This window comes from Dryobates pubescens, chromosome 1 (assembly GCF_014839835.1).
Source record: "Dryobates pubescens isolate bDryPub1 chromosome 1, bDryPub1.pri, whole genome shotgun sequence".
NCBI lineage: Eukaryota > Metazoa > Chordata > Aves > Piciformes > Picidae > Dryobates > Dryobates pubescens.
The window spans coordinates 4,139,564-4,166,871 of NC_071612.1; the positions used below are offsets into that span (position 1 = coordinate 4,139,564).

Sequence of the window (27,308 nt, forward strand, 5' to 3'; positions counted from 1 at the left end):
GTAGTGGTGGTGGAACCAGATGTTCTAAGTAGCATTTGCTTAACAGTGACTAGACCTTAAGCAGAATGACTTTGTGCATTCAGAATCATTTAGGTACACTCAGGCAGAGCTCAACAGAAAGGGCTTGGAGTCATGCTTTAAAAAGAGTATACAGACCTACTGATACACAACCTTCTGTCTGCACTTTTCTCAGTTGCTGCCAAGTGGACATCTTTGGCCAAGATTCAGAGCATTCTGTGGAATAGTCCCACCTGGAACTGCCCCATTTAGCTGCCATTTCAATTTTGAACTAGTTAGCTGAATTGTTCTGTTTCAAAGAGTTTCTGATACCTTTGCAGGTAGGCTGAGAGGGACCTGGGGGTGCTGGTCGATGGTAGACTGAACATGAGCCTGCAGTGTGCCCAGGCAGCTAAGAGGGCCAATGGCATCCTGGCCTGCATCAGGAACAGTGTGGCCAGCAGGAGCAGGGAGGTCATTCTGCCCCTGTACACTGCACTGGTTAGGCCGCACCTCGAGTACTGTGTCCAGTTCTGGGCCCCTCAGTTTAGGAAGGAGGTTGACTTGCTGGAACGAGTCCAGAGAAGAGCAACAAAGTTGGTGAGGGGTTTGGAACATAAGCCCTACGAGGAGAGGCTGAGGGAGCTGGGGTTGCTTAGCCTGGAGAAGAGGAGACTCAGGGGTGACCTTATTACTCTCTACAACTACCTGAAGGGAAGTTGTAGACAGATGGATGTTGGTCTCTTCTCCCAGGCAGCCAGTACCAGAACAAGAGGACACAGTCTCAGGGTGCACCAGGGGAGGTTCAGGCTGGATGTTAGAAAAAAGTTCTATACAGAAAGAGTGATTGCCCATTGGAATGGGCTGCCTGGGGAGGTGGTGGAGTCACCATCACTGGAGGTTTTTAGGAGAAGACTTGACGGGGTGCTTGGTGCCGTGGGTTAGTTGTTTAGGTGGTGTTGGATTGGTTGATGGGTTGGACGCGATGATCTTGAAGGTCTCTTCCAACCTGGTTTATTCTATGTATTCTATGTATTCTATTCTACAGCCTTCTCTAAAGATTTTGAGATGTGGCAGGTTGAAAAGAGTGTTTTTCTTCCTGATGGATTCCTTCATCAGTAATTTGAATGGAAAAAGAGCCTTCCTTGAGAAAATCACTAAAGTCTACGTCATCCCTCTTTGGTGGATAAGCAAGCATTGGAAATTCTTGTGCTGGGGCTTGGGAAACTGTTCTGTTTGTTTCTGGTTTGAGTGGTTGTCCTGCTGCCATGCTTTCCAAAGAGTTTATCACATCTGCTGTGGAGCCTTCTATGGAGACTGTCTGACAGGAAGAGTCCTGAAATGAACATCTGTGGTGTAGACAATGTTTTTCTTATTAATGGAATTGAATCCAAGAACTTGAACTTGTAAATAGACTACCTTTAGCCTACTTTCAAGTGGAGATAGGCAGCAGGTGTGAAATATTGCACATGTATGGATCCATCAATAATTCAAGCACTCTTGCACGTTGTGTGAATATTTAGGCATGCAAAGTGCAGGAGACATGGTGACATGGAGCCCTGAGCTTTCATCCCCGTGACACACGGGGGGCAAATACACCAGATGACAAAGTGAGATAAAGCAATGGCTCCTTCTCAAACTCTTTCTTACCAGATGAAGATTTAACTAAAATCATCATCAGTGAGATAGCACGTTTGTCTGACACAAAGATCAGTTCATGCTGTCTTTTAGAGCTGACCTTGAGAAAGAGTGTAAGAAAATTTATCATCACCAAAATGGTGAACTCACAGAAATATTCAGGTTGGAAAAGACCCTCAGGATCACCAAGTCCAACCCTGAACCCTACTCTCCAACGTTCACCACTGAACCATAGTGCCAAGCACCACATCCAAACCACCTTTAAAAACACCTGGGGTTGATGACTCAACCATATCCCTGGGCAGCACATTCCAATCCCTGACCACTCTTTCTGTGAAAAAAAATATTCCATAGTGTCCAGTCTGAACCTATCCAGTCACAGCTTGAAGCTGTTGCCTCTTGTTCTATCACTATTTACCAGTGAGGAGAGACCAGCACCAGCCTCTCCCCAATGTCCTTTCAGGGAGTTGTAGAGAGCAATGAGGTCCCCCCTCAGCCTCCTCTTTTTCAGTCTGAACAGCCCCAGGTCCCTCAGTCACTCTTCATAAGATTTATTCTCCAGGCCTTTCACCATCTTCATTGCCCTTCTCTGCACTCACTCTAGTACCTCAATATCTCTGAGGTGCCCCAAACTGAACACAACACCAGAGCTGAGTACAAGAGGACAATCACCTCATGAGGCATAAGGGATGTGCAAAACAAAAGTAATAACAGGGTTTCATTGTCAGTAAATACTGATTGAATTCCAAAACCTTTGCTAATACCTCAATTAATACATTCCAGTAAAGCCTTCTGTGAGAAGTTAATCCTAAGTGTATATACATCAATCATAAACACTATTAATCCTTGTTAGCAGAAGGGTGCTATTGTGCTTGGTCATGTTAAGATCTTATCTCTGCTTTGCAGAACACCTGATGGAGAGAAAATCTGTATGCTAGAGAAGAGGGAAGCTTTTTTTTTAATGCAATTAATACCAGCCCTCATCCAAGCATTGGTCTGCTGGTCTTGTGCCTGTGGCTATGGAACAGGTTCAGCTCTCAGCTGTGCTGCAGACTTCCTTCTGGCCAGTCATTCATTTCCCTGGCCAGAATTAATTGCTGGTGTAACTCCACTGTGGTAGGAATTTCAACAGGAATTAATCTGACCTTCTGTGCTTCCAAAACTCATCTATTAAATAATATTTTCCTGTATCACCAGGGTCTCTTTTTTCTTCCCTTCTAATTGCTCTGAAATGAGCATTACAAGATTTTCCTAAGTTAAAACTTTATGAAAATCTTTACAGTAATCGACTGACTCTGGAAAACTCTTTTGCCTTTAGCTATGTATTGCAACCCAGTTTCATTCTGTTTAGATCTGGTTTGCAAAGTCCAGAATTTGTCTTTTCTTGGGGAAACAGCATATATTGAGATAATAAACTTTCTAGTAAATTGAGTAGATTGAAAGAAAATTCCCAGGAGTTAGCTCTGCTGTGGGAAGTAGCACTAAAGGCATGAACTACTGTTGCCTTTCACACAGTGATGGTTTCTTTCCGAGTCAGCTTTTGGGTTTTTTTACCCTATGAGAGCTGTAACAGATGTTTTAAACTCCATCTTTAGGGTTGTAATTGTGTTTTCAATAATTCTGAATGATGTGTGCTAGGAATACATATTTTATTTTATTTTTAACCAGTGGGGTTTATGAACTTCCTTAAGGCCATGGTTTGATTTGCATCCCCCAAATGCTGGGCTAGGACTAACGTTTGCCGGACCAGCTTCGTATGTCTGTGCATCGTCATCCAGTTCTAGCATTAAAAAGCAATTTAAGTGGTGTTTAGAACTGGAGTTTACATACAATTGCATTTTAATTTGGGACTTAAAGGACTCACTTCAGTATTAATTTGATGATTTAGCTACATCAATTATTTAATCCCCGTCCCACCACTAAAATCTTTATCTTACGTGTACCTCAGTTTCAAAGCTGTGTTGTTTAATGATTAGTGGTTTGAATATTGGTTTCACTAGCTTGACTTCAGTGGTTTCTAAGCTCCATTTTATTTTAGTTTACTGCTTGTGATAAAAATGTGTCAAAGCAGCTCCATGAAAAAAAGACCTTGGAGTCCTAATGGACAGCAAGTTCTCCATGGGACAGCAATGTGCCCTTGTGACCAAGAGGGCCAGTGGCATCCTGGGGTACATTCAGAAAACTCTGCCCAGTAGGTCTGGGGAGGATCTCCTCCTCCTCCACACTGCCCTGGTGAGACCACACCTAGAATACTGTGTCCAGTTTGGGGCTCCTCAAGTCAAGAGAGACAAGAATCTTCTGAAGAGAGTCCACTGGAGAGCTACTAGGATGAGTGGGGGACTTGAACATCTCTCCCGTGAAGAAAGACTAAGAGAACTGGGGCTGTTTACTCTGGAGAAGGTTGAGAGGGGATCTTATCAATATCTATAAATGTCTGAAGGGTGGGTGAAGATGAAGGTGCCAGGCTCTTCTTGGTGGTGCCCAGTGACAGGACACGGAACAGCAGGTACAAGCTGGAACACAGGAGGTGCCACCACACCACAAAGAGACTCTTCTTTATGGCGAGGGTGACAGAGCACTGGAACAGAGAGGATGAGGGGTCTCTTTCTCTTTCAAAAGCCTCCTGGATGCATTCCTGTACTGCCTGCCCTAGCTGATCCTGCTCTCACAGAGGGGTTGGCCTCAATCTCTGGAGGTCCCTTCCAACCCCATTTTGTGACTCTTTGAACAGTGAGTAGTTTGTTCCATGAGGTTCTTTGAAGCTGAACCACTGTTGGTACAAACCATCTTATGAGTGCCATGCAAATTAACCCTTTGAAGCAATAACTTGTTAGAGGAGTTGTTGTTGATGTGTATTTATTTCTTCTGCAGCAAAACCTCACTGGGTCCAGATGATAAAAGACACTGAAGTTGCTGTAGAGGACACTTTATACTGGGACTGCAGAGCAAGTGGGAAGCCCAAACCATCGTATAGGTGGCTGAAGAATGGAGAACAACTGTCAATAGAGGTAACATCCTGCTTTGAAAACATGGTGCTATGTGAAATTAACAGTACTTCACGTGAGAATTAGGCTAGAGAAATACCTGTGACTGCTTTTGTATGTTTGTCAAGAGCATCCAGATGGAAACATCAAAAACTGCAATACCAGAAACACAAATGATGCTGTATAAAAATATCCCAGCTAAAAGCAGATTTAAAAGCAACGATAGAAGCACAGAGATAAGTGTGTAAGGGAATTCTAGAGAAGGGAGTTTAATTGAAGTTCTACATTAAGAACCACAAATGGGGGGTAGAGAACTGCAAGGATTTTGTTATACTTGCTATTGGCACTTCATTAAAGGTCATAAGAACGTATATTCAAACTTCTTGATAAGCAAAAACTCCTGAAGATTCTTAGGGTCACTATTACTTGATGCAAATAATGTCATGTAAGGAGCAGTGGAACAAAGGTATTGGCTTTAATACTGTTGTGAAGTCAATTAATGGAAAAGAATGCATCTAGTGACAGGGAAAAGAGGTTGTACTTCCAATATACTTTTCTCCCAGATCAGAAACACAGAAAGGCATCTGATAGCTATACTGATTTTAATCTCAGTGCTTCATTGAGAAAACTGCCCAGCTGAAGCTATCAAGAATGCAAACTATGGCCACTGCAGGAAGGTATTTTGGCTTTAGCTCAGTGTTGACCCTCTCTGTTGAAGAAGAAAGAGCCGACTGCTCAAGTGGATACAGTGAATGGCTATGAAAAGTGATCTACACCCTGAAAGCCATTTCTTACCAGTCAGAGTGTAATAGTTATATGCTCGCTAAAGGGAATGGCAGTGTTTTGTAGACAGGTTAAATGAGGGAGCACAAAGTCTCATCCTGGTGATTTAAGAGCATTGTTACTGTATCATACAAAGTCACCCAGGTAATGTGCTTTTTTTTTTACCTCAGTGGCTACAAAAATATCTCCTCTCATTCAGTCTTCCCATTTCTTCACTTCTGAGTCTTGGTGTCCAGCCTCTGGCATGGTGTTAGGGCATAAGCATGACTTACTCTGGAAATATTTTAAGGACAGTAAACTCTAGGACTAACCCGTTGAAGGCCAGCACTGAGGAGACATTGGAGGAGGATTTTTCTGTCTCTACCAATCAGTTATCTTCAGCTCCTTGGCTCCTTGACTGCAATGATCCTTCTTCTGCTGGGGTTGTTCCGCTTAGCTCCCCTTCTCCAAAAGAAACCCAAATCTTTTGTAAGGAAGGGTAAGAACAGCAGCTTGGAATGCTGGACAGAGGAGCAAGATGTAGAAATTCAGCCTTGCTCCCTTTTAGGATTGTTTTGTCCTTTGTCTAACTCGCTTGAGTGCCTTGCAAGAAACTGGGAAGGGGACCTGTCAAAGGAGGAGCTGAGCTGAGCTGTCCTGGCTGTTCATAGATAGCCAGAGTCACCCTGCAGTGGGGCTAACTGTAAGTACATGCCCTTAGGAAAAGGCAGAGAGTGAGAACCGTTGCTTTAGGCCTGGTAAGCCATGTCTAGATCAAAAATGAAATACCACAAAATGGTTTTGAGGACATTTTTTGTTCTTATGTCTGTTATTGTTTTTCTGGTTTTCCCTAGAGAGAAAGCTCCCTTGGTTTTGTCTTTGTCACCAGTTCCTTTTCTCACCATTCCACCCTCAAGTTAGTTACTTCTTCCTGTAATTAATATAGCTTTCCAAGAACAAGTGAGGGGAGAAGATGCCTCTACTTCAGTAGCTTTCTCAGCTCTAAGGCATTTAGATAGGTCTTCCATTTAATGACTGTTGGAATCTTTTCTGTATAGTATTACAGAGAGCTCATTAGCAAATGGCATGTGTGAAATCTCTAAATAGTACAAAATGCCAGGGCCATCTGTACAGTTTGGATACTCTGGGCTGTCATGAGGAGCCTGGTATGGTTTTGTCCATATTTCAGGGGACATGGGAGGGTATTTGGGATTGTAAAGCCTCTCTGAAAGTGAGCAAGTTTGAAGCCTCGGTTCCATACGCTGTGTTTCCATATTTGATGACTGTTGTCACACCATAATGCTGTCATGTCACTTACCCCAGACCTGTTCTCATGCTGCTGCTGTTACATTTGCCCCATTTGCTGTATTTATGCTGTCCTATTTATATTTCTTACTTATCTTAAATTTTTCACAGGAAGTATGTCATCAATAAAGATGTTTTTCTTAATATTCAGGGAAGGATCCAAATTGAAAATGGTGCACTTACAATATCAAATCTAAATCTGACAGATTCTGGCAGATACCAATGCATAGCTGAAAATAAACATGGTGTCATCTATTCCAGTGCAGAGCTCAGGGTTGTAGGTAAGATTTTTGCTTTCTCACTTAAACACAAAAGGCATTCTCCCTCCCCACACCCCCTCCACCTGCCTCCTGTCCCACCTCAGCATGATCTCAAATTTAACTCACTCGGATGCTGTCACCGAAGTAAACATTTTTGTCAGCCTAACATCTTTATCTGCAATGCTGAGGAATTGACTCATCTGCTTCCAGAGGATTTACAGTCCAATTCATTGCTTTAAAACAGAACACAGCTAAATTATTCATTAGAGGAAGAGCAGGGATGGGGATTTTGGACACAGGCCCAAAGATTAAAAGGGCTGACATGGTCAGGAGGCATCACTGGCTCCACGCATCAGTCAGAGGCACTCACCTTCTGCACCCTGGCTCCAGTGCTCCCTGTGGAACCATGGCATTTAAAAGCAATAGGATGCTCTTGTGTGCAAGGGGACAAGGGGTTGTCATTCCATCAGTCAAATGGTGTGTGTTTGAGTTTGAAATAGTAACAGCTGTTTGTCTGAGGGCAGTGCTGAACTTGTGATTGCCTTCTGCTCTCCTGCTTGTGTGATACTTACCTCTGACACAGACTGATTTCAGAACTAAGCTTGTAAAGACCAGTGTGTTTTGGGGACATTCTTTCTTCTCTAGTGTTCAGGTTACAGGCTCCTCCTTCACATTTAGTCTCTTAAAATACTGAATTTTCTTTCACTGCTACTATAGGTAGAAGCCAAGTGCCTTTTCTTAACTGCTAATTAACACAGACTATACCCATTCAGCATGAACAGCCCTCTAGTTTTGTGTCATCTAACATATCTGACACGCATTGTCACGTGGAACTAGAAGCCAACCACTTCCTTGAGTTGTAATGAGCCTGCTCTGCCTGGACTTGGGCAAACTCTGTGTGCTCACACTGAGGCGTGTGTCCAACGCTGGCTGGGTTTGGGAGCTTTATCTCAGATGAAGTCAATGGGATCTCCTGTGCATGCTTTGTTAGGTGACATACTGTGCACAGCTGAGACCTTTGCTTGTGTGCCAGTATGAGGAGAAATGCATAATTATCTACTGGAAGATCCATTTGAACTAATTCATGTTTTTAATTATGTTTGGAATCTGAGAAGTGTCATGTAAGTTCTAAATAGCAGTACCATTAACAGAGTTACAGGTGCTTTATTTCACTGTTTCTATCCCTTCTGTTTTAGCTTCTGCTCCAGATTTTTCCAAGAACCCCATGAAGAAACTGATCCAGGTTCAGATAGGCAGCACAGTTGATTTTGAATGCAAACCCAAAGCTTCCCCTAAGGCCAAATGCTCCTGGAAGAAGGGAGGTGAGCAGCTACACGAAAATGAAAGGTATCAAGTTACATTGGCTTGTTTTAATCTTAAAAAAAAGGTTGTTTGTGTCTTCTTATGTAGCAGTGGCTTGTGTAGATCCAAGTAGTTGTAAAGCCTCTCTGGCTGGGACCCTGGCTAGCTGGAAGCCTGGCTAGCTGGGAACATTCTCTTTGGTGGTTATTTAATTGCTGTTGTATCTGAACACCAAGGGTACATTCACATTACTATCTTTGAGGTCAAAGGCCAGGTTTTCTTCTCAGTTTAATGCAGAATTTAGCCTGTCCAGTTCTGGGCCCCTCAGTTTAGGAAGGATGTTGACTTGCTGGAGCGAGTCCAGAGAAGGGCAACAAGGTTGGTGAGGGGCTTGGAGCACAAGCCCTATGAGGAGAGGCTGAGGGAGCTGGGGTTGCTTAGCCTGGAGAAGAGGAGACTCAGGGGTGACCTTATTGCTCTCTACAACTACCTGAAGGGGGGTTGTAGTGAGGCAGAAGTTGGTCTCTTCTCCCAGGCAGCCAGTACCAGAACAAGAGGACACAGTCTCAGGCTGCGTCAGGGGAGGTTTAAGCTGGAGGTTAGGAGGAAGTTTTACACAGAGAGAGTGATTGCCCACTGGAATGGGCTGCCTGAGGAGGTGGTGGGGTCGCCGTCGCTGGGCGTCTTCAGGGCGAGGCTTGACAGTATGCTTGGTTGCATGGTTTAGTTGATTAGGTGGTGTTGGATGATAGGTTGGACATGATGATCTTGAAGGTCTCTTCCAACCTGGTTTTATTCTGTTGTTCTATTTAGAGAGAATCAGGTGCTGCTAGAAAACTGGAGAGACAAAGCCTACAAAACAATACTAAAAGCCTTCAACAAAATACCGACAAGGAGGCAAATGAGGCATATTAGAGCCATGGTGATGATGTGGCTGAGAGAGGGGAAAAATGTTAATAAGTTGGAGGTCCAGAGTCACAGATGAAAACACAAAAAGAAAATTAAAATACCCTTTCAGGTTCTCTTCAAGCAACCATGAAATGTATCTACCCATGATAACAAGTTAGTGTTTACACAAGAGGAAACGTGTTTTGGTGTCAGTAATTCTCAGTGGAGAGTCTTGTTATTCACCTGTGTCCTCAGCTATTGACTTCCCACAAGATGTAAGCATGTTTTCCAGGAATAACCATTAAAGCATGCTTGAATTAGTCATAAACTAAACTGGCACAAGCCTGCTGATTAAATTGTATAATCAGGCTGCAGAAGTGTACCTCTCTGCTCTCTGGAGCAGCTGTTTGCTCTCTGTCTCTCCAGCACTGGGGACTGCTGCCTTTTCCTGCTTCCTGTTTTTACATTTCAATATTTGCAGAGAATGAGAGTTATAGGTAGTGAACTGGACAGGGGGAAAAAACCCTTCTTGGATGAATGGTGTAATTAAGATACTTACATAAGTGATTTGGTGTGGAACTAGGCAGTTTGGTACTCAGGACATTCCAGCTGCAGCACTTCAGAGGCTGTGAAAACTCAGAGGAGCAGAAAAACTATTTGGGAGTTTCATCTGCCCCGAGGTCAGCTTTTCTGCAGCCAGGAGCTGGAGTGTCTGAGTTAGATACAGGCAGTAGTCACAGCAGCAGCCACCGAGAGTCATCTAGAGTGCACCTGGATGCAATGAGAAGAGGGTGACTATTAATGCTCTTGCAGCACTCTGGTATCACCCTGTACTTGGCAGGAGAACCTGGGGACAATGGTATCATTGAAGCATCCAGAAGCCCAGGCACGGGCCTGCACACTTCAGTTTTGAAGGAGGATTGCTGTGGCAGTGTGTTGTGATTTCATGAATGTACCCATCTCCTGTAGGTCTTTGTGTTAGGTTTTACAAAGCTTAGCCTTTCATCTGGAAGGTATTTCTGAGAGGTTCTTCTGGTCCTGGTGTTTCTGTAAAACACCACATTGTGGGTTTGCTTTGAAATTCCTAAACACAGATGCTGCTGCCAGATGACTCAAAACTTTTAGCCACCACGACTGAGACCACTGTTCAGTTGTAAGGCTGGAGCTCTCTCCTTTTACCCAAAAGATTTGGACATTTGCTGTTCTTGATCTGTGCAGTTCTGGCCCTTTCTTCACAGAGACCACAACAGTGTTCAAGTGATAATATGTGGCAATTTGGCAGGAGATGAGGTGTCTGTCAGTATAGAGCTTGACATGGTACCACAGACTCTCTAGCTGTCTGCGTGCCTGCAAGCAAAATCTTACTCACAATAATTCCTACAGGCAACCTTCCATCCCATTGTGCATAGCAGCTGATTTTCTCCATTTGAGAAAATTCCTAGATTTTATCCCCATAGAAAAGCAGGCAAGAAGATTGGGATCTTTCCCCTTCCTACAGTCTCAAGCTGCACCAGGAGAGGTTTAGACTGGATTTTAGGAAGAAGCTCTTCATAGAGAGAGAGATTGGCCATTGGAATGGACTGCCCAGTGTGGGGTGGAGTCACCACCACTGGAGGTGTTGAGGAAGAGACTGGATGGGGTGCTTGGTGCCATGGTTTAGTTGATTAGATGGTGTTGGACTCAATGATCTCAAAGGTCTTTTCCAACCTGGTTAATTCTATGCTATGCTATGCTATGCTATGCTATGCTATGCTATGCTATGCTGTGCTATGCTATGCTGTGCTATGCTATGCTGTGCTATGCTGTGCTATGCTATGCTACGCTACGCTACGCTACCTGTCTAGGTTTGATTCATGATAGTCAAAGTTGCCAAGCATGCTTTGCAAGGCTCTACGTGTCGAAAAGCATTCCAGCCACTACTGCATTGCTTTGTGAGCTGTCTGGATGGATGGAGTTAAGATCTGGTCTTAATGGTCTGAAGGCACAAATCCAGGCTAGGTGCAGACTGGGTTGAGAGTAGCTCTGAAGAAACAGACCTGAGTGTATTGATTGATGAGAAGCTCCCCATGAGCCAGCAGAGCACTCATGCAGCCCAAAAGGCAAATCATGTGCTGCATCAAGAGGAGCGTGGCCAGCAGGTCAAGAAGGGATTCTGCCCCTTTACTCTGCACTTGTGAGACCCCACCTTGAATACCACATCCAGTTCTGGTGTCCCCAGCATAAGAAGGACACAGAGTTGTTGAGGTGAGTCCAGAGGAGGCCACAAAGATGATCCAAGGGCTGAGACACCTCTGCTGTGAGGATAGGCTGAGGGAGCAGGGGTTGTTCAGCCTAGAGAAGACTCCAGGGGGACCTTAGAGCTGCCTTCCAATACCAAAAGGGATCCTACAGGAAGGCTGGAGGTGGATGTTTCATGAGGATGTCTAGAGGCAGGACAAAGGGAAATGGTCATAAGCTGAGGGAGAGCAGGGTTAGACTGGATCTTAGGAAGAAGTTCTCTAGTATGAGTGTGGAGAGACTCTGCAATAGGATGCCCAGGGAGGTTGTGGATGCCTCCTCCCTGGGGGCGTTCAAGGCCAGGTTGGATGAGGCCTTGAGCAGCCAAGTCAAGTTGAGAGGCATCCCTGCCCGTGGCAGGGAGGTTGGAGTAGATGATCTTTAATGTCCCTCCCTCCCTCAGACATTCTGTGGTTTTGGATTGCCTTTCCAAAGTAGCACTTACCAGTTTTATTTGTGGCTGGTACCAGGCTAAAGAATACAATGTGTAGTTTCTGAAAGAGCATTGAGCATGCATGGTGCTGCCTGCTTAGATTCATGAACATAAATGATGGCTTTTAGTTCTGCAAAGTGCAGGTATTTCTAAAATAGGGCCCAAAGTGTCTCCTCCTGTATTTTTGGACACCCCACTGTGAGGAAACAGAATTAACAAAGGCAGTAATGCTGAATTAATCTAAATGAAGTACACTCAGCTCCAGAGCAGAGCAGCAGTGTGATTCTTTGCAGAAAGCACTGGAGTTCATTACTGTCTGCCATGAATAATTGCAATTCATGGATTCCTTGCAGTTCTACAGTTCTTGCAGTTCAGGAAAGTGTTGCCAATTAGCAGGACATTTTTCAACCACTAACTGCATTTCTAATGTAGAAGGCTGTTGTGGGGGTGTCTTAATTGCAGGAAAAGGGAGGAATGAGTCTCCCAGAAGGGGGTAGTGCTGGTCACAGAGCTCCAGTGTGCTCATTGCCTAGGAGAGACACGAGAAGCAGGATGAGCTCAGTTACATTTGGAACTCAAATCTGTGATAGGGATCAGGCTCACAGAGTGCTCCTTAGGAGAGATGGAGATTGAGTGTGAGATGGAGACAGACTTTTGGACTCGATGATCCTCGAGGTCTCTTCCAACCTTAGTTATACTGTTATACTGTGACTTCCCTCCATTAGAATTGCCATTTACTTGTAAAGAGCAAGAAGGAAATCAGTCCTCAAAGAGTGCAGCAAGTTATTTTGTCACCATAAATTAAACTGAAACAGGGTGTATTTAGATTGGACATGAGAAAGAAGTTCTTTACTATGAGGGTGATGAGACACTGAACAGGTTACCCACAGAGGTTATGGACACCTCATCTCTGGAAGTGTTTAAGACCAGGCTGGATGAAGCTTTGAGGAACCTGGTCTAGTGAGAGGTGCCCCTGCCCATGGCATGGGGGTTGGAACTAGATGATATTCAAGCTCCTTTCCAATTCAAGCCATTCTATGAAATCAGTTCCTGTAAGGGCAGGTCTCTTGCACTATAGCCCATGTGGACAAACACACATACAGTTTGCTAAATCTATTTGCCCTTGGCTAGTTAAAACCATATTCTTGTTGATGTTGGTAGATCTGCTGGTGCTGTAGTGGAGTTCCTGAGGGTTGGTAGAGAATGGGGCCATTGTCACCTAAATAAGCATTCGAGTCTGTAGTCTTCTGAGGATGTGGCAGCACATTCCACCAGCACTGGGATGGATGCCTTGGTATAGACCATGCTAGTTTACAGGATCACAGGATGTTAGGGGTTGGAAGGGATCTCAGATCATCGAGTCCAACCCCCCTGCCAGAGCAGGACCACAGAATCTAGCACAGGTCTCACAGGAATGCATTCCAGCAGCGCTGTAGTGTGAATCCCTTGGTGTAGCCCATGCTAATTTTAATTGTACCTAAACTGGGAAGTCTTTTGAGAAGGCTAAGAGACCAAACGTGGCTTAGCATGAGGGTGGAACTACTCCTTGAAGTCAGCTGTAAAAGTGACACCACCACCTAAGGTGCAGCAATGGGGCCTGAGTCTCACTTTTAGGCAAATTCCCATTTGAATAATAAGAAGGAGGCACAAACCCTCCATTACTTCAGTGTATTCCCAGCCTTTGTTGTAAGAATGTTTATGTTCAGCTGGAGGTACTGACCGCATTCCTTCAGTAAAGGCTGACAGGTTTTCATTTTGACGGCACCGTTGCCTTCCTTCTTAATTTATTTTTAACTGGTGCTGCGTCCTCAGTATGGAGATTGGGATAATGACTCAGTAAATTTTAATTAAATGAGCTGAATATCATGTGTCTTGTGGAGGGAAGAAAATATAATTCAGCATGGATTCATGAGCTCGAGACTGAGAAATCACTCAGTGCTGAAAAATGCAATCTGGCTTCGTGGCAGATTTGCAAACTATGTCATTTGCAGGGGGGGGTTATTATGTTTTTAATATTTTGACTAAAGAGAAGTGGACAGAAAAGAGCAATGAAGTGCAGAGAAGTGAAAGCATAGGGGGCACTGCAGAACACGCAGGAGGAAAGACAGAAAATGGGGTTTCAGTTAATGAAGGATTGAAGGAAGATGAGCTGCCCACCAGAATGCAGGAATGGACATTTGCAAGAAATAATTTGGAATGGTGGAATGAGAAAAGTAATCAAGGTGAGAGGTTCTCCTCCCCTTCTGCTCTGCCCTGGTGAGGCCACATCTGGAATATTGTGTCCAGTTCTGGGCCCTCAGTTCAAGAAGGACCTCAGGGAACTGCCTGAAAGAGTGCAGCACAGAACCACAAAGATGCATAAGGCAGTGGAACATCTCCCTTGTGAGGAAAGGCTGAGGGAGCTGGGGCTCTTGAGCTTGGAGCAGAGGAGCCTGAGGGGTGACCTCATTCATGTTTATAAAGATGTGAAGGGCAGTGTCAGGTGTATGGAGCCAGGCTCTGCTCAGTGATGTCCAATGGCAGGACAAGGGGCAATGGGTGCATGCTGGAGCAGAGGAGGTTCCACATGAACATAAGGAAAAACATTTTCACTGTGAGGGTGACAGAGCCCTGGAGCAGGCTGCCCAGAGAGGTTGTGGAGTCTCCTTCTCTGAAGACATTCAAAACCCACCTGGATGCATTCCTGTGTGACCTGCTCCAGGTGATCCTTGTCTGGCAGGGAGGTTACACTGGATGATCTTTTGAGGTCCCTTCCAACCCCTAGCATTCTGTGATTCTGTGATCATGAAGCTCTGTAGCAAATTAGTTGCCCTTCTCATTCTATTGACCTCAGTCAAAGAGCATGGGCATGAGTTAAATCATCTGATGGGTTTAGATTATTTTTTAGTTGGAGTTTTTTATGTCATTCCTTTGGCTATTGAAAGAAAAGAATCTTCTCAGAGACCAATTTCCTGTAATTTTGCTGAAGAGTTAGCAAGAGATTATGGTTTTATTTTGTCAATGGTGCTTTGATCCGATGACCAGATAGGTTCTAAATTGATCTCCAGTCCTGCAAGTGGAATGCATCTCTATTTTACAGGGCCAAAGGTTTCTGCCATTTGCCAGTGCATCAGAAGTGTGCAGGCTGTTGAAAATGGAATTCACTTTGAAATTTGCTGGCCTTCAGCACAATGTGTTGGAGAAACGCTTGCAGATAAAGGGAACGCCAAAGGATGTGTTGGTTTTTTATGTTAGAGTTCCAGCTCGGTCCCTGGCAGCGGGCCAGCCACGGTGCACTTGTTTTATCACAGTGTCTGAATATCTAATCATTTTAAGCATGCTAAAAGCTTCAGCTTCTCTGTTTCAGCAGGAAGGGGCAGAGCTATTTCTGGGTTTAGTGTTCTCAGAGGTTGCACTGCATTTGCTGGTTTGTAATTGAAAAAGTGAAGCCTTTCTCTCTTTAATTTACCTGCAAAGATTTTCTTTTGTTTTGACAATGGTTTGGTTTTTTTTCTTTCTTTTCTTTATTTCTAGAATTGATTTGCTGATTTTATTTTATTTTTTTCTTTCAATTCTGGGAGGGGGAAAAAAAAAACCAACCCCACACAACTCGATTCTTAATTATATTTCAGTTTTAATAAGCCTATTGCTTAATTATTTGAGGCAAGCTAGACTTGCAGATAGCTGAGAGCACTCTAAAACGGGATTCATTTTAATTAAACAACAGACATTTTCTGGTTTGCACCCTGATCCTATTGCTTTCCTGTGTCTGAGCTCAGGCTTTGTCAATGCTGGTGAGTTTTTATTTGGTTCTGCCTTTTGTTTTTTTCCCTACTGGAAACTGGTTGAGAGCAGATGGTGCAACACAAACCTTTGCAAACTATACAGAAAGCTGGGAAGTCCAACAACTCAATAGCTTGCTTGCAACCGTGGAGGATGCATTTTAACACTTTTGACATCTAAAATGTATTAGTCCTGTCTTCAACACCTGTAAAATGCCTATACATTGTATTGGAAGATTGAATTAATTACAACTGTGCTAACTAATACAAAAGGTCTCCTTATCAGGGATGGTAGTGATAGAATCATAGAGTGGCTTAGGTTGGAAGGGACCTTAGAGATCATCTATGGGCAGGGACACCTCTCAACTAGGCTCTGATTCTCAAAGCCTCATCCAACCTGGCCTTGAACGCCCCCAGGGAGGAGGCATCCACAACCTCCCTGGGCAACCTGTTCCAGAGTCTCACCACCCTCATACTGAAGAACTTCCTAAGATCCAGGATGAGGGGTAACAATTTCAAACTAGAAGTGGGGAGATTTACATTAGATATAAGAAAGAAATTCTTCATGGTGAGGGTGGTGAAGCACTGGGACAGGTTGCTCATAGAAGCTGTGGATGCCTCTTCCCTAGAAGTGTTCAGGGCCAGGTTGGATGAGGCTTTAAGCAACCTGGTCTAGAGGAAGGTTTCCCTGCCCATTGCAGAGGGGTTGGATGATCTTTAAGGTCACTTCCAAACCAAACCATTCTATGAGTCTGTGAAGTGCAGCCAAATATTACTTGGACTTTTCCAAGAGATGCTGACAAGCCTCAGGGAGGTCACTTGTGCTGACACTGATGAAGCACACCCCCCTCACAAACCTTCTTCAAACTACCACCACACTGTCTCAGGTACCTCAGTACACTTTGAAAGATGGTCTCCTCCAGATGTAAGCTGATTGAAGTGTCTATTTTAACTCTTTTCTCCCGCACAGAAGATGCTTTTGTCATTCTAACAAGATGATTTGCTATCACATACAATTTGCATCTGTTAACTCCATTGTTGCACCTCCTTTGCCCAAAAGAAATGTCTGTCAGCTGCAGCCATGAGCACTGCAACACCTTCAAGAAAATGCAATAATTAAGAAAAACAATTGGAATTGGTGCTTATTTCTGGAGTGTGTTTTGTTGTAAAGAGATGAGTGGTATCAGTGCAGCTGTGGAAGGAATCCAGATTCCTGTTTTCAGACATTTCAAATGCAGTCTCTGCGCAGCCCTGAGGATTAGGTGAACTTGCTGCTAAGGGGAAGGAACAGCATAACTTCACAGCCACAACAGATTCACACCAGTGTGGGCTGTGCTTAGTGAACATGGTTATGGAGGATCAGAGAAGTTAAGGGTGAAGAATACAATCAAACTCTAGAGCTGCATTCTGCTGCTCTTTATTTGCCAACTTAATTATTCACTGAAATAATGAATTCAGGCATATTGCTTAAACACCACCACACCCCCCCCAAGCACATCATAGCACTGTATTATTTATCATGTAATGACTATGAATAATTAATGACAGTGCAGTTTACTGAAGATTCTACCTTTTATGGGTCAACTTTTATTTTTGCAATGCAGTTACATCTAAGGTGATGCACTCACCTGCTGTGTTTTAGCTGTGCCTGGCTGCAGTCCTAAAAGACTACAGATGCAGCTGGTGCAGAGGTTTCAGCCTTGCAGTGTGTCTTTCATCAACCACCTACTATGGCACACGTGGGCTTTCATGTGAGGGAATTGATCATGCTGAGCTGTCAGATACACTTCATGACTGCCAGAAGAGCAAGGAACCATGCTCAGGACAAGCTTTGAGAAGAAAAGCAGTGATCCTAGTTTCCACCTAACACAGCAAACTTCTCCATTGCCTTTTTGTTGTATGTATTTAACTTTCCAGAGCTAAACCCAAGCTGGGACAAGTGAAGATGGAGTGATACTAATTTGCCTGAAATATGTTTCAAAGAACCAAGAACAGAGATATACATTTAAGCAATTCTGCACTGAATAGAAGCAGGTTAATAATGAAGTACATGCAAGTGAGAAGGCAAAATCCTGGTGACTGCTATCTTCCCTTGCTCAGAAATGTTAAGGATCATGCCATTGGGTACCTTTTCAGTTGATACTTTGACAACTGTGATACTTTGGCAGCTATTAAACTCATGATGTTCACCTGGAGTGTTCATGTAGGCTTTTCCTCCCACAAACATGTTTGCACACATACATGTCTTAAACAGTGCTTCTGCTGATGGCCAAAATTGTGGCTTCAAGATATGAGTTCAAGATGAGTTCAGATTTAGATTGTGTTGCCAGTGTATGGCCACAAATATTTCAAGCACACATTTGGATTGCTCTAAGGTGTGAGTGTCAAAGTGTCAAAGTGCTTTCCCTACAAACCAGTGCTGCAACTTTTTAAATCTCTTCATAATCTTTTAGAATCACTCTTTTGAAGGATGGTGGATTAAGAATAGCCAATGTGACCAAAGCTGATGCTGGAAGCTACATGTGCCTGGCGACAAACCAGTTTGGAACAGCCACTGGCTCAACAAGCTTAATAGTTACAGGTAGGTGAGGTGAAACAGAGGGGTGTCTGTGAGGTGATGCAAAGTGAATTGCAAACTCTGCAAGAGAAGTCTGTAATGATGTGGAGTCTGAGTTTGCCTACTGAAGAACCACTAAATGTGGTGGAAAGTAAAGAATGTGAGAAGTTCTGTGTTGGACAATACATAAAGCTAAAAGGGTATTTGCTATAGATCTGTTATTAGTTGAGAGGAAAGAGACTTTATGTCATTGATAAAGAAAATTCTCAGTTGTGAGGGAGTTTTTGAACACTTCCTCCCTTCTCTCACTTAACTAAATCCTAAGTAATGCAGTTATGCTCTTAAGTTTGGAGATGTTTCTAATTTGTTGAGAAAAACAAAACAGAACACCACCACCACCACACAAGCAAACAAAACCCACATGGCCATCAAGAAAGCATTTAAGGAAATTTTATATTCCAGACCAAAATATATCTAAAAAAGATGTGGTAGAGACTCCAGCTGCAGGAGCCTTCAGGGACTCCAGGGGCAGTAAAATCTCAAGTCTTTCAGAAGTGAGTTCTATCCATGGTGGTTGTTAGATGGGCTCTTGCCCCTTCCTCTAAGTCATCCATTACTAGCTGCTAAGACACTGGTCTGAAGTTGGTCTGAAGAATGTCTTTTCTCATGATCTTTTCTAAAGGAGGAGTATCTGAAAGGCTCTGCAAAGTCAGAATTACCTAATCCTACTGTGTTCCATATCCTAGGGAGCTCATAGATCCAAACAGAATTAGTTTGGTCAGTGAAGTAACAGCTGCACTTTGTCCATCTGTGCTCCTAAATGATTCATTTCCCTTTATATGGAAATAATAGAATTATATAGAAAGTCTTTCTAAGATTATATTTCAGTTTTACAATATTTACTTGCAACTTGTTTCCATTAATGTGATGCTGGAATAACAAGCAGCTGTTCTTACTGGCACTATTTCTGTTCTATATGATATGTGGACCCAAATATCCAATGCCTTCTACCCTGTCTTGATTTCCTCTAGTTTCCAGATTTTATTAGCTGCTCCACTCACTCCTACCTCTTAATCTTCCCAGTGGCTGCTGCTTACAGCTTCCTGCTCCAAAACCTGAGTGTTATTACTGAGAACCACACAGGCTCTTGAATTTCATTGCTGTGGGCTGCAGCGCACTTAGCTTTGTAAAGCACATTGGCCTGTGCACAGCAGGTTAAAATTTACCTTTTCAGGATCGAGTAGCTCCTGCTGGTAAACGTGCAAGGACAGAGTGGTCCAACAAGAGGGTCAGGCAGCAGCATTTATAGTCCAGCTGCATAGTCTGGAGTGACAGCCAGTAATTAGATTTGAAGAACGTGGTAGAATATTAGCGGCAAGCAAAGCTCAGCAATACAGAGATCCAATAACTGATACTTCTGCTCTCAACAGAGCCAACAAGGATTACCCTGGCACCTTCCAACATGGATGTCACTGTGGGAGAAAGTGTTGTGTTGCCTTGCCAGGTTCAGCATGATCCTATACTGGACATCAGCTTCACCTGGTACTTCAATGGAACACTCACAGACTTCAAGAAAGATGCTTCTCATTTTGAGAAGGTTGGAGGGGTAAGTGGCAAATATCTTTGCTTGCCTTATGCAGCACAACCTTATTTATTTTCTCCTTTTTCAACATGCTAAAATTAGGATGTTTCTTCTCTTTTGAACATGTACAATTTTCACCTGTCTTGGTGGGAAATCATTCACTGAGCTAGCTTGCTGCCCACAACCCACTGTACAGGCACCTGGTATCTTAGACCTGAAGCCATGCAAGTTCCTAGCTCTTTTTATCCATCTGACCTCATGTGACTTTTTTTTCAAAGACTGAGGAACTCGGCCCAGACTTCATAACCCCCAGCCTAAAGCCAAAGAGAAAATCTCATCTTTCCTTGTTTTTCCTCCACTTGCCTCGCAGTGTATCCCTGAACATGCTGCCTGAGCCTCCCTGGGTGAGAAGCCATACATCTCATTACATATTTCCTATGTGGGATGCGGAGATGCTGCTGGGGGGTGTGTGGTGGCAACACTGGTGCCTTCTAATCAAAACATGAGAAGTAAAGCAATAGGACAGATGCAGGATCTATCAAGAGAATGAAATCAATTACAGCAAAAGAGCTCATTACAGAGCAAGCCACAGCCAAGTGATGACAAAACAAGCAGCTGAGCATCGGTGTGAAACTGGCCATTAGAACCCTTCATAAAGGTTCTTTTTGCACATTCTTGCCAGATCTCCTGCTCTGGAGGAATAGCTGCGGGTTAGACACTGCTGCCTGTGAAACTGTGACACTTCAGTACCTAACTTGCTTCTTTTTTTTGCTTGTAAAACCTTGAAAGATTTAGCATTTAATCAGTAGGCACCAAACACGGGGATTGTACTGCAGTTTGCAGTTGATTAAATAGAAGTGCATGTGGAGATGATGAGATTTCCTTGCAGGAGCCATGAGATATTCATATATCATGTGCATGTTCACAGAAATGTTTTGAGGATTACAAACTGACCATCTGTCAAGCTGTAATGGGAATGCTCTGATTTCATAGCCCGTTACCTTCTAGGATTGCTACATGGGCTTTATTTGTTTAGAACTATTTCCCCCCAGCTGCACTCAGGTTGTATATACAAACAGTAATATTAGAAAGGAACTGTTAAAACCAGACCACAACCTGGATCTGACAGTTGGCTTAATTAAGGCTTTGTAAGCTGATTGGAAACTGTCATTTTCTCACTAAAAAAAAAATCCAGCTTTTTCCAAACCCAAAGACAGGCCAAATTTCAAATCAAAGCCTGCTTTAGGTGGTTTGAGTGTCTCATTTTGTTTCATTTCATTTCATTTCATTATTTTGTTTCATTTTATTTATTTGATTTTGCAGAGGGACCTCGACAGGCTGGGCAGATGGGCAGAGTCCAACGGCATGAGATTTAACACATCCAAGTGCCGGGTTCTGCACATTGGCCACAACAACCCCATGCAGAGCTACAGGCTGGGGTCAGAGTGGCTGGAGAGCAGTCAGGCTGAGAGGGACCTGGGGGTGCTGGTCGACGGTAGACTGAACATGAGCCTGCAGTGTGCCCAGGCAGCTAAGAGGGCCAATGGCATCCTGGCCTGCATCAGGAACAGTGTGGCCAGCAGGAGCAGGGAGGTCATTCTGCCCCTGTACACTGCACTGGTTAGGCCGCACCTCGAGTACTGTGTCCAGTTCTGGGCCCCTCAGTTTAGGAAGGAGGTTGACTTGCTGGAACGAGTCCAGAGAAGAGCAACAAAGTTGGTGAGGGGTTTGGAACACAAGCCCTACGAGGAGAGGCTGAGGGAGCTGGGGTTGCTTAGCCTGGAGAAGAGGAGACTCAGGGGTGACCTTATTACTCTCTACAACTACCTGAAGGGAGGTTGTAGACAGACGGATGTTGGTCTCTTCTCCCAGGCGGCCAGTACCAGAACAAGAGGACACAGTCTCAGGCTGCACCAGGGGAGGTTCAGGCTGGATGTTAGGAAAAAGTTCTATACAGAAAGAGTGATTGCCCATTGGAATGGGCTGCCTGGGGAGGTGGGGGAGTCGCCATCACTGGAGGTTTTCAGGAGAAGACTTGATGGGGTGCTTGGTGCCGTGGGTTAGTTGTTTGGGTGGTGTTGGATTGGTTGATGGGTTGGATGCGATGATCTTGAAGGTCTCTTCCAACCTGGTTTATTCTATGTATTCTATGTATTTTATTGTAGTATTTATTTCTTTTTCTTTTTGCCACTGGGGTTCAAAAAAGGCATCAAAAAGTAGTTTTTCACCAAAAAGTCTCCAATGATGCTGGATACAGATCCAGAGGGTGAGCATTGCCTAACTCAGAACCCTGAATCTAGAGCATTTTACTTGGACAGAACTGGGGGGGTGGAATTTGTGGATAATAGCCATTTAAGGTTTGGGGTGGGTTTAAAGTTTTATTTGTGTAAAGAGGGATTGAAGCTCGTTAGCAGAAAACTTAATAAGTTGCTGAGAAATCCAGGAAAAGATTTTTATGAAGTTTATATCACATGAAAGTCAATGAAACAATTCCATGGGTCATGGTGAGTAAACATACACACAGAATCATTTTGGTTGGAGAAGAACTTTAAGATCCAGTCCAACAGTTCTCTAACTCTACCAAGTCTGGTGCTAGGCCATGTCCCTCAGCACCACATCTCTGTGTCTTTTAAACACCTCCAGTAAAGTGGATTCAACCACCTCCCTGGGGAGCCTGTTCCAGGCTTTGAGAACCCTTTCAGTGAAGAAGTTTGAAGAAGTTTCTTCTAAGATCCAACCTAAATCTCCCCTGGTGCAACTTGAGGCTATTTCCTTTCTGTGCTATCGCTTGTTAAACGGGAGAAGAGACCAACACCTCCTCTCAAGGGGTTGCAGAGAGTAAGAGGGTCTCCCATCAGCTCTCTTTATGTTCCTTCTTTGCTTATTCTAAGCCTTCCAATAGCTGCAGTGTGTGGTTTTTTTATATACCCATGCACAAACAATTTTCTTGGTCACAAACATGGCAAAAGCAAAGTAACTTTTCACCAGATAGTTTTCTGTGCAGTGACATCTTGGAAGTCCCTGTCACACGTGCCTGAGCTGCCCAACATGCAGTAGTTAGTGGGAATGTTATGGGACCACCACCTGGTCTTCCAGATGGTTAGAAAAATGCAGGATGTAACAGTGTCTTCCTGCTCTCTTGTGTGTTATGCAGATGATATATCCAAAGAGCAGAGCGCACCAAGCAGATTCCCACAGTTTGAACAGATTGCCTCTAAACTGTTTGGGGTGTCACCTGCTCTCAGAGCACAGCAATTGCTCAGGGTGTTACCCAGTCAGGAGAAGCAAAAGCAACTTCAGCAGCTGCATGGACAACTCAGTCTTTGTGTGCTGTGTAGCATGGAGAAAGGAAGATGATCTTCCTGTCACCTGGCCTTGTCCATGCTGACAAGGGTTTAATTTGGCTAGGCAAGAATGTGGATACTGCTGCTGGCCTGCAGAGCCATGGGGGTGTCATCTGCTTGGGAGCTTTTTGCTGCTGCAGGTTTCTGGGTTTTGCCCACTGCTTTGGGATTCTTCCCCAAAACAGCCACAAAGCATTCAAGTGCAGTGTTAATATTTAGCCTGGAGAAGAGGAGACTCAGGGTGACCTTATTGCTGTCTACAGCTACCTGAAGGGGGGTTGTAGACAGGAAGAGGTTGGTCTCATCTCCCAGGCAACCAGTACCAGAACAAGAGGACACAGTCTCAGGCTGCGCCAGGGGAGGTTTAGGCTGGAGGTTCGGAGGAAGTTCTACACAGGGAGAGTGATTGCCCATTGGAATGTGCTGCCCGAGGAGGTGGTGGAGTCACCATCACTGGAGGTGTTCAGGAGGAGACTTGAGAGGGTGCTTGGTTGCATGGTTTAGTTGGTTGGGTGGTGTTGGATGATAGGTTGGACATGATGATCTTGAAGGTCTCTTCCAACCTGGTTTATCCTATTCTATTCTATTCTATTTCGGTGGGGTCATTCTGTTCAACAGGCCTGGTGGTCAAGATGTTTCAAATTTAGTTTGCTGAAACAAGTTTGTGTAGAGCATGATTTGGTTGTGAGTGTGCAGTGCTGCTGCTGCTGGTCATTCCCTGAATATCCATTTGCAAACAGTAGATGGATTTTAGATGGATTTTAGATTGCCTTCATCTCATGTATGGTAGGCAGTCAGCACTGAGTTGTGCTTTCTCTGAATCTCCTGATCTCTGCTTTCACCAGGCAGAGAAGGGAATCAGGCTTGATTGCTTTCAGTTTGTGTTGCATAAAGTATTAAAACATCCTCATGCTGAAATAATGGGGGTGAGCATGGAAAGGTTGCTATTTTTTTTCCCAGCACTAAAATAAACTCCAGAATTGTCTCTTACACTTTCTCCCAAACTATTGTACACCCCAAAATCAGTCCTGTGGCCAGAGTAGCTGAAGATACCCACCAGATAGGGTTCTGTCCTCCAATGAATTTCTGCTTCTCCTGAAAACTTTTAGAAAATGGAAAACTTCTACAAATAAAAATCTGATTGAGAGATTTTTCACCTGGAAAACATGTCCTGACCTTGGGTTAATGCAGTAATTCAGCTGGCACAAAGAGGAAATGTCTGAAGTGACACTGACTACCAAAGGTCTTGGAAATGTGGAAAACAAATACCAGGAGCCCTAATGTGGTAGGAAGTTATTACAGCTGTCACTCAAGTTTTATGGCTGTTTCCCGTGATTCAGAAGATGATATGAGAGAGACAGTGGGGGAGAAAAATGGTTAAAGGCCATAAACCCTGCATTTTTCTCTTAGGATTTTGAGATAACTGCTTGGTCACAAGGCACTGACTCACTCCATGGTTCCTAGCAGCAGTCAGGAGGTACATTCCCAGTATGAGCAGCTCACTTTTCCTGGAAAAGAGGGGCACTACCTCATGAGGTGCTGAGGGTTTAGCACCAGAATTGGTAGAGAATGGTTGGACTCAACATTCTTAGAGGTCTTTTCCAACCAAACCAATTCTCTGATTCTGTGTTTATTAGGAAGATGCTGAGAGACAGCTGCATGGAGCAGCTGAGGGGCTGGACTGCCCGGGGGGGTGGTGGAGTCACCATCCCTGGAAGTGTTCAAGAGGGGATTGGACGTGGCACTTGGTGCCATGGTCTAGTCATGAGGTCAGTGGTGACAGGTTGGACTCAATGCTCTTTGAGGTCTCTTCCAACCTTGGTGATACGGTGACTTGCTGCCCTGCCAGTGCCATCTTTAACAACTTTCTTTTTTGGTTGATTTCATTTACAAACATTGCTATTAAACACCAAGGTAGTAATGTTTATGTTAATAAGAACTTTGTATTTTGACAGAGTGCAGCAGGGGATTTAATGATTAGAAACATCCAGCTGAAACACAGTGGAAAATACGTTTGCATGGTGAAGACGGAAGTGGATAGCGTAGCGTCGGCAGCAGACCTTATCGTACGAGGTACCTTTCAGCTTCACTTCCCATGAATCACATTCTCTAGCATTTTTATATTGTAGATTACAGAAACAACTGATGGTTGTAGATTACAGAAACGATTCATGACTTGCATTAAGTGATGAATGACCGTGACTGGAATTATTCCATTCTGCCTTGCAGTTAGGGAGACTTCCAGCTCAATTTTTGGACGAAGCCTAATTTTTCCCAGAGAAATTAAGAGCTGGAGGATATAATACTGACTTCACAGCTTTTCTGCCTGTGACAATCCTTCAAGTCAGTGATGAGAGGGAACTTGGTACTGGCAGCTGTGACTGAGCGGCAAGCTGATGCCTCTGCAAACTGAACAGTTAGGATTGGTGACTTTGGAGTCCTTCTGTGAAATGGGCAACGGCTGCCAGAGCCTGGGAAAGGCTTTGCTGCAGGGACACACTGGAGTTTAAAGCATACAGTGCAGGCTTATTCCCTTTTTTTCAGAGCTGAAATGTTCATGCTTAAGCCAGAACTGTAGCTTCCCACCTATATATAATGCAAGAGAGAAGCTTTGATCTAGGAAAGCACATTATGAGATCAACACTTATTTGATGTAGTTTAAAATACTCCAGATATTTACTAATCGTCAATGTGCTGTTAAGGTATTTCAACCCCTTTGCTGGTGCTGCAGACACAAAACCCTGCTGCTCAGGGTACTGATCACATATTGTGCTGAAGAATTGCTCCAGTGCATTGTACAGTAGAACAGCTGTAGATGAAAAAACTAGCAGAGTGCAGCAGTGTGTTAGTGGGTTACAAGAGGACACTGGGGACTAAAGTAAAAGGCACTGGAGTGATCAAGGGATCACACTGAACAAAGGCCCTGTCACCTGTGCTGCAGTTCAGAGTGGTTCTGAGTTAGATGCTCAGAGTTTAGTGAATGTAAAACAGTAATTCCAAGTGTTCTCATCCCAGGCTGAATTGTTTTCTTCCTCCCACAGCACTGATAAAGTGGGGATCCAGGCTGCTGCGTTAGAGCTTTCCAGGGTACTGCTTTACAAAATGCTGTGTCTTTTTCAATCTGATTCCAGGCTCACCTGGGCCCCCTGAACATGTGAAAGTGGATGAAATTACTGATACCACAGCACAGATCTCCTGGCAAGAAGGCACAGACAATCACAGCCCAGTAACCACTTACACCATACAAGCGAGGACGCCCTTCTCAGTTGGCTGGCAGCGAGTTACAACAGGTAGAACACAATTCCTGTGACAGGCTCTGTTGAATTGTTCTTGACCAGGGACACCATGTTCTTACTTTATGGTTTTTGTGAGGTTTTTTGTTTTGTTTTCTTCTTTCTTTTTAAATAGTTCCAGATGTGATTGATGGAAAAACTTTCACAACCACAGTTGTGGATTTAAATCCTTGGGTGGAATATGAATTTCGTGTGGTTGCCAATAACAAAATAGGAGGTGGAGAGCCTAGTTTACCCTCAGAAAAAGTAAGAACTGAAGAGGCAGGTTAGTGGGTTCTTCTATTTGCTTTTATTTTAAGAATCTTGAATGTTTGTTTAAAAAAAAAGGAGTGTTCATATCCTTGGCTCTTAGCAAACAATCTTGGAATGCCCATGGGCTACAAAAGCCTGTAACCAATTCGTGATTTTTCCGTTTAGCTGTGGACAGTTTGTGGTGCATTATTGAGCACCACAGAGGCATGACATCTAAATACCTTTAAACTGTATTTAGCATGCCAAAGTCTGCCAGCTCAGGCAGTGCTGCAGAGTCTGGATGTATTGATGGATGGGAAAAGGTTAATTTTGACAGGGTGTTTTCATTCCCAGTGTTTGATCAGTGTACACCTCCCATGTAACAAGCATGCGGCTCAGAAGAAGACATCAATTAAAACCCCAGGAGGTCCCTGGGAGTAAGGCCATTGCCCAAGACATCTGCATAAGTTAACTCTGCTAACAAAATGAAGCATGCCTCCAGTTTTTACAAGCATTAGCTTGCATGTTTCAGACTGCAAGCTAGTGAGGGTCCTCAGGCACTCAGAAAAACATCAGCCTGCCCCAGTGATGGGCAGCAGCAAGGTGTGGGACAGGACTGCGTCTGCCCGCCCTGCCTCAAAAGCATTTCCATTGGTTTGCAAAAGCAGTATGAATACAACCAGGTCAGCTGCAG

General features: G+C 44.0%; 1 protein-coding gene across 1 annotated transcript in view; it reads left to right on the plus strand.

Annotated features, from left to right (window-relative positions):
• Positions 1-27,308, plus strand: part of LOC104305110 (contactin-3) — a 134,252-nt gene that overhangs the window by 94,599 nt on the left and 12,345 nt on the right. The window contains exons 7-14 of the mRNA XM_054180035.1: positions 4,507-4,643; positions 6,838-6,967; positions 8,143-8,293; positions 18,061-18,188; positions 19,595-19,770; positions 25,046-25,163; positions 26,222-26,380; positions 26,499-26,648. Coding sequence (XP_054036010.1) covers positions 4,507-4,643; positions 6,838-6,967; positions 8,143-8,293; positions 18,061-18,188; positions 19,595-19,770; positions 25,046-25,163; positions 26,222-26,380; positions 26,499-26,648 — 1,149 coding nt within the window. The remainder of the gene's footprint in view (positions 1-4,506; positions 4,644-6,837; positions 6,968-8,142; positions 8,294-18,060; positions 18,189-19,594; positions 19,771-25,045; positions 25,164-26,221; positions 26,381-26,498; positions 26,649-27,308) is intronic.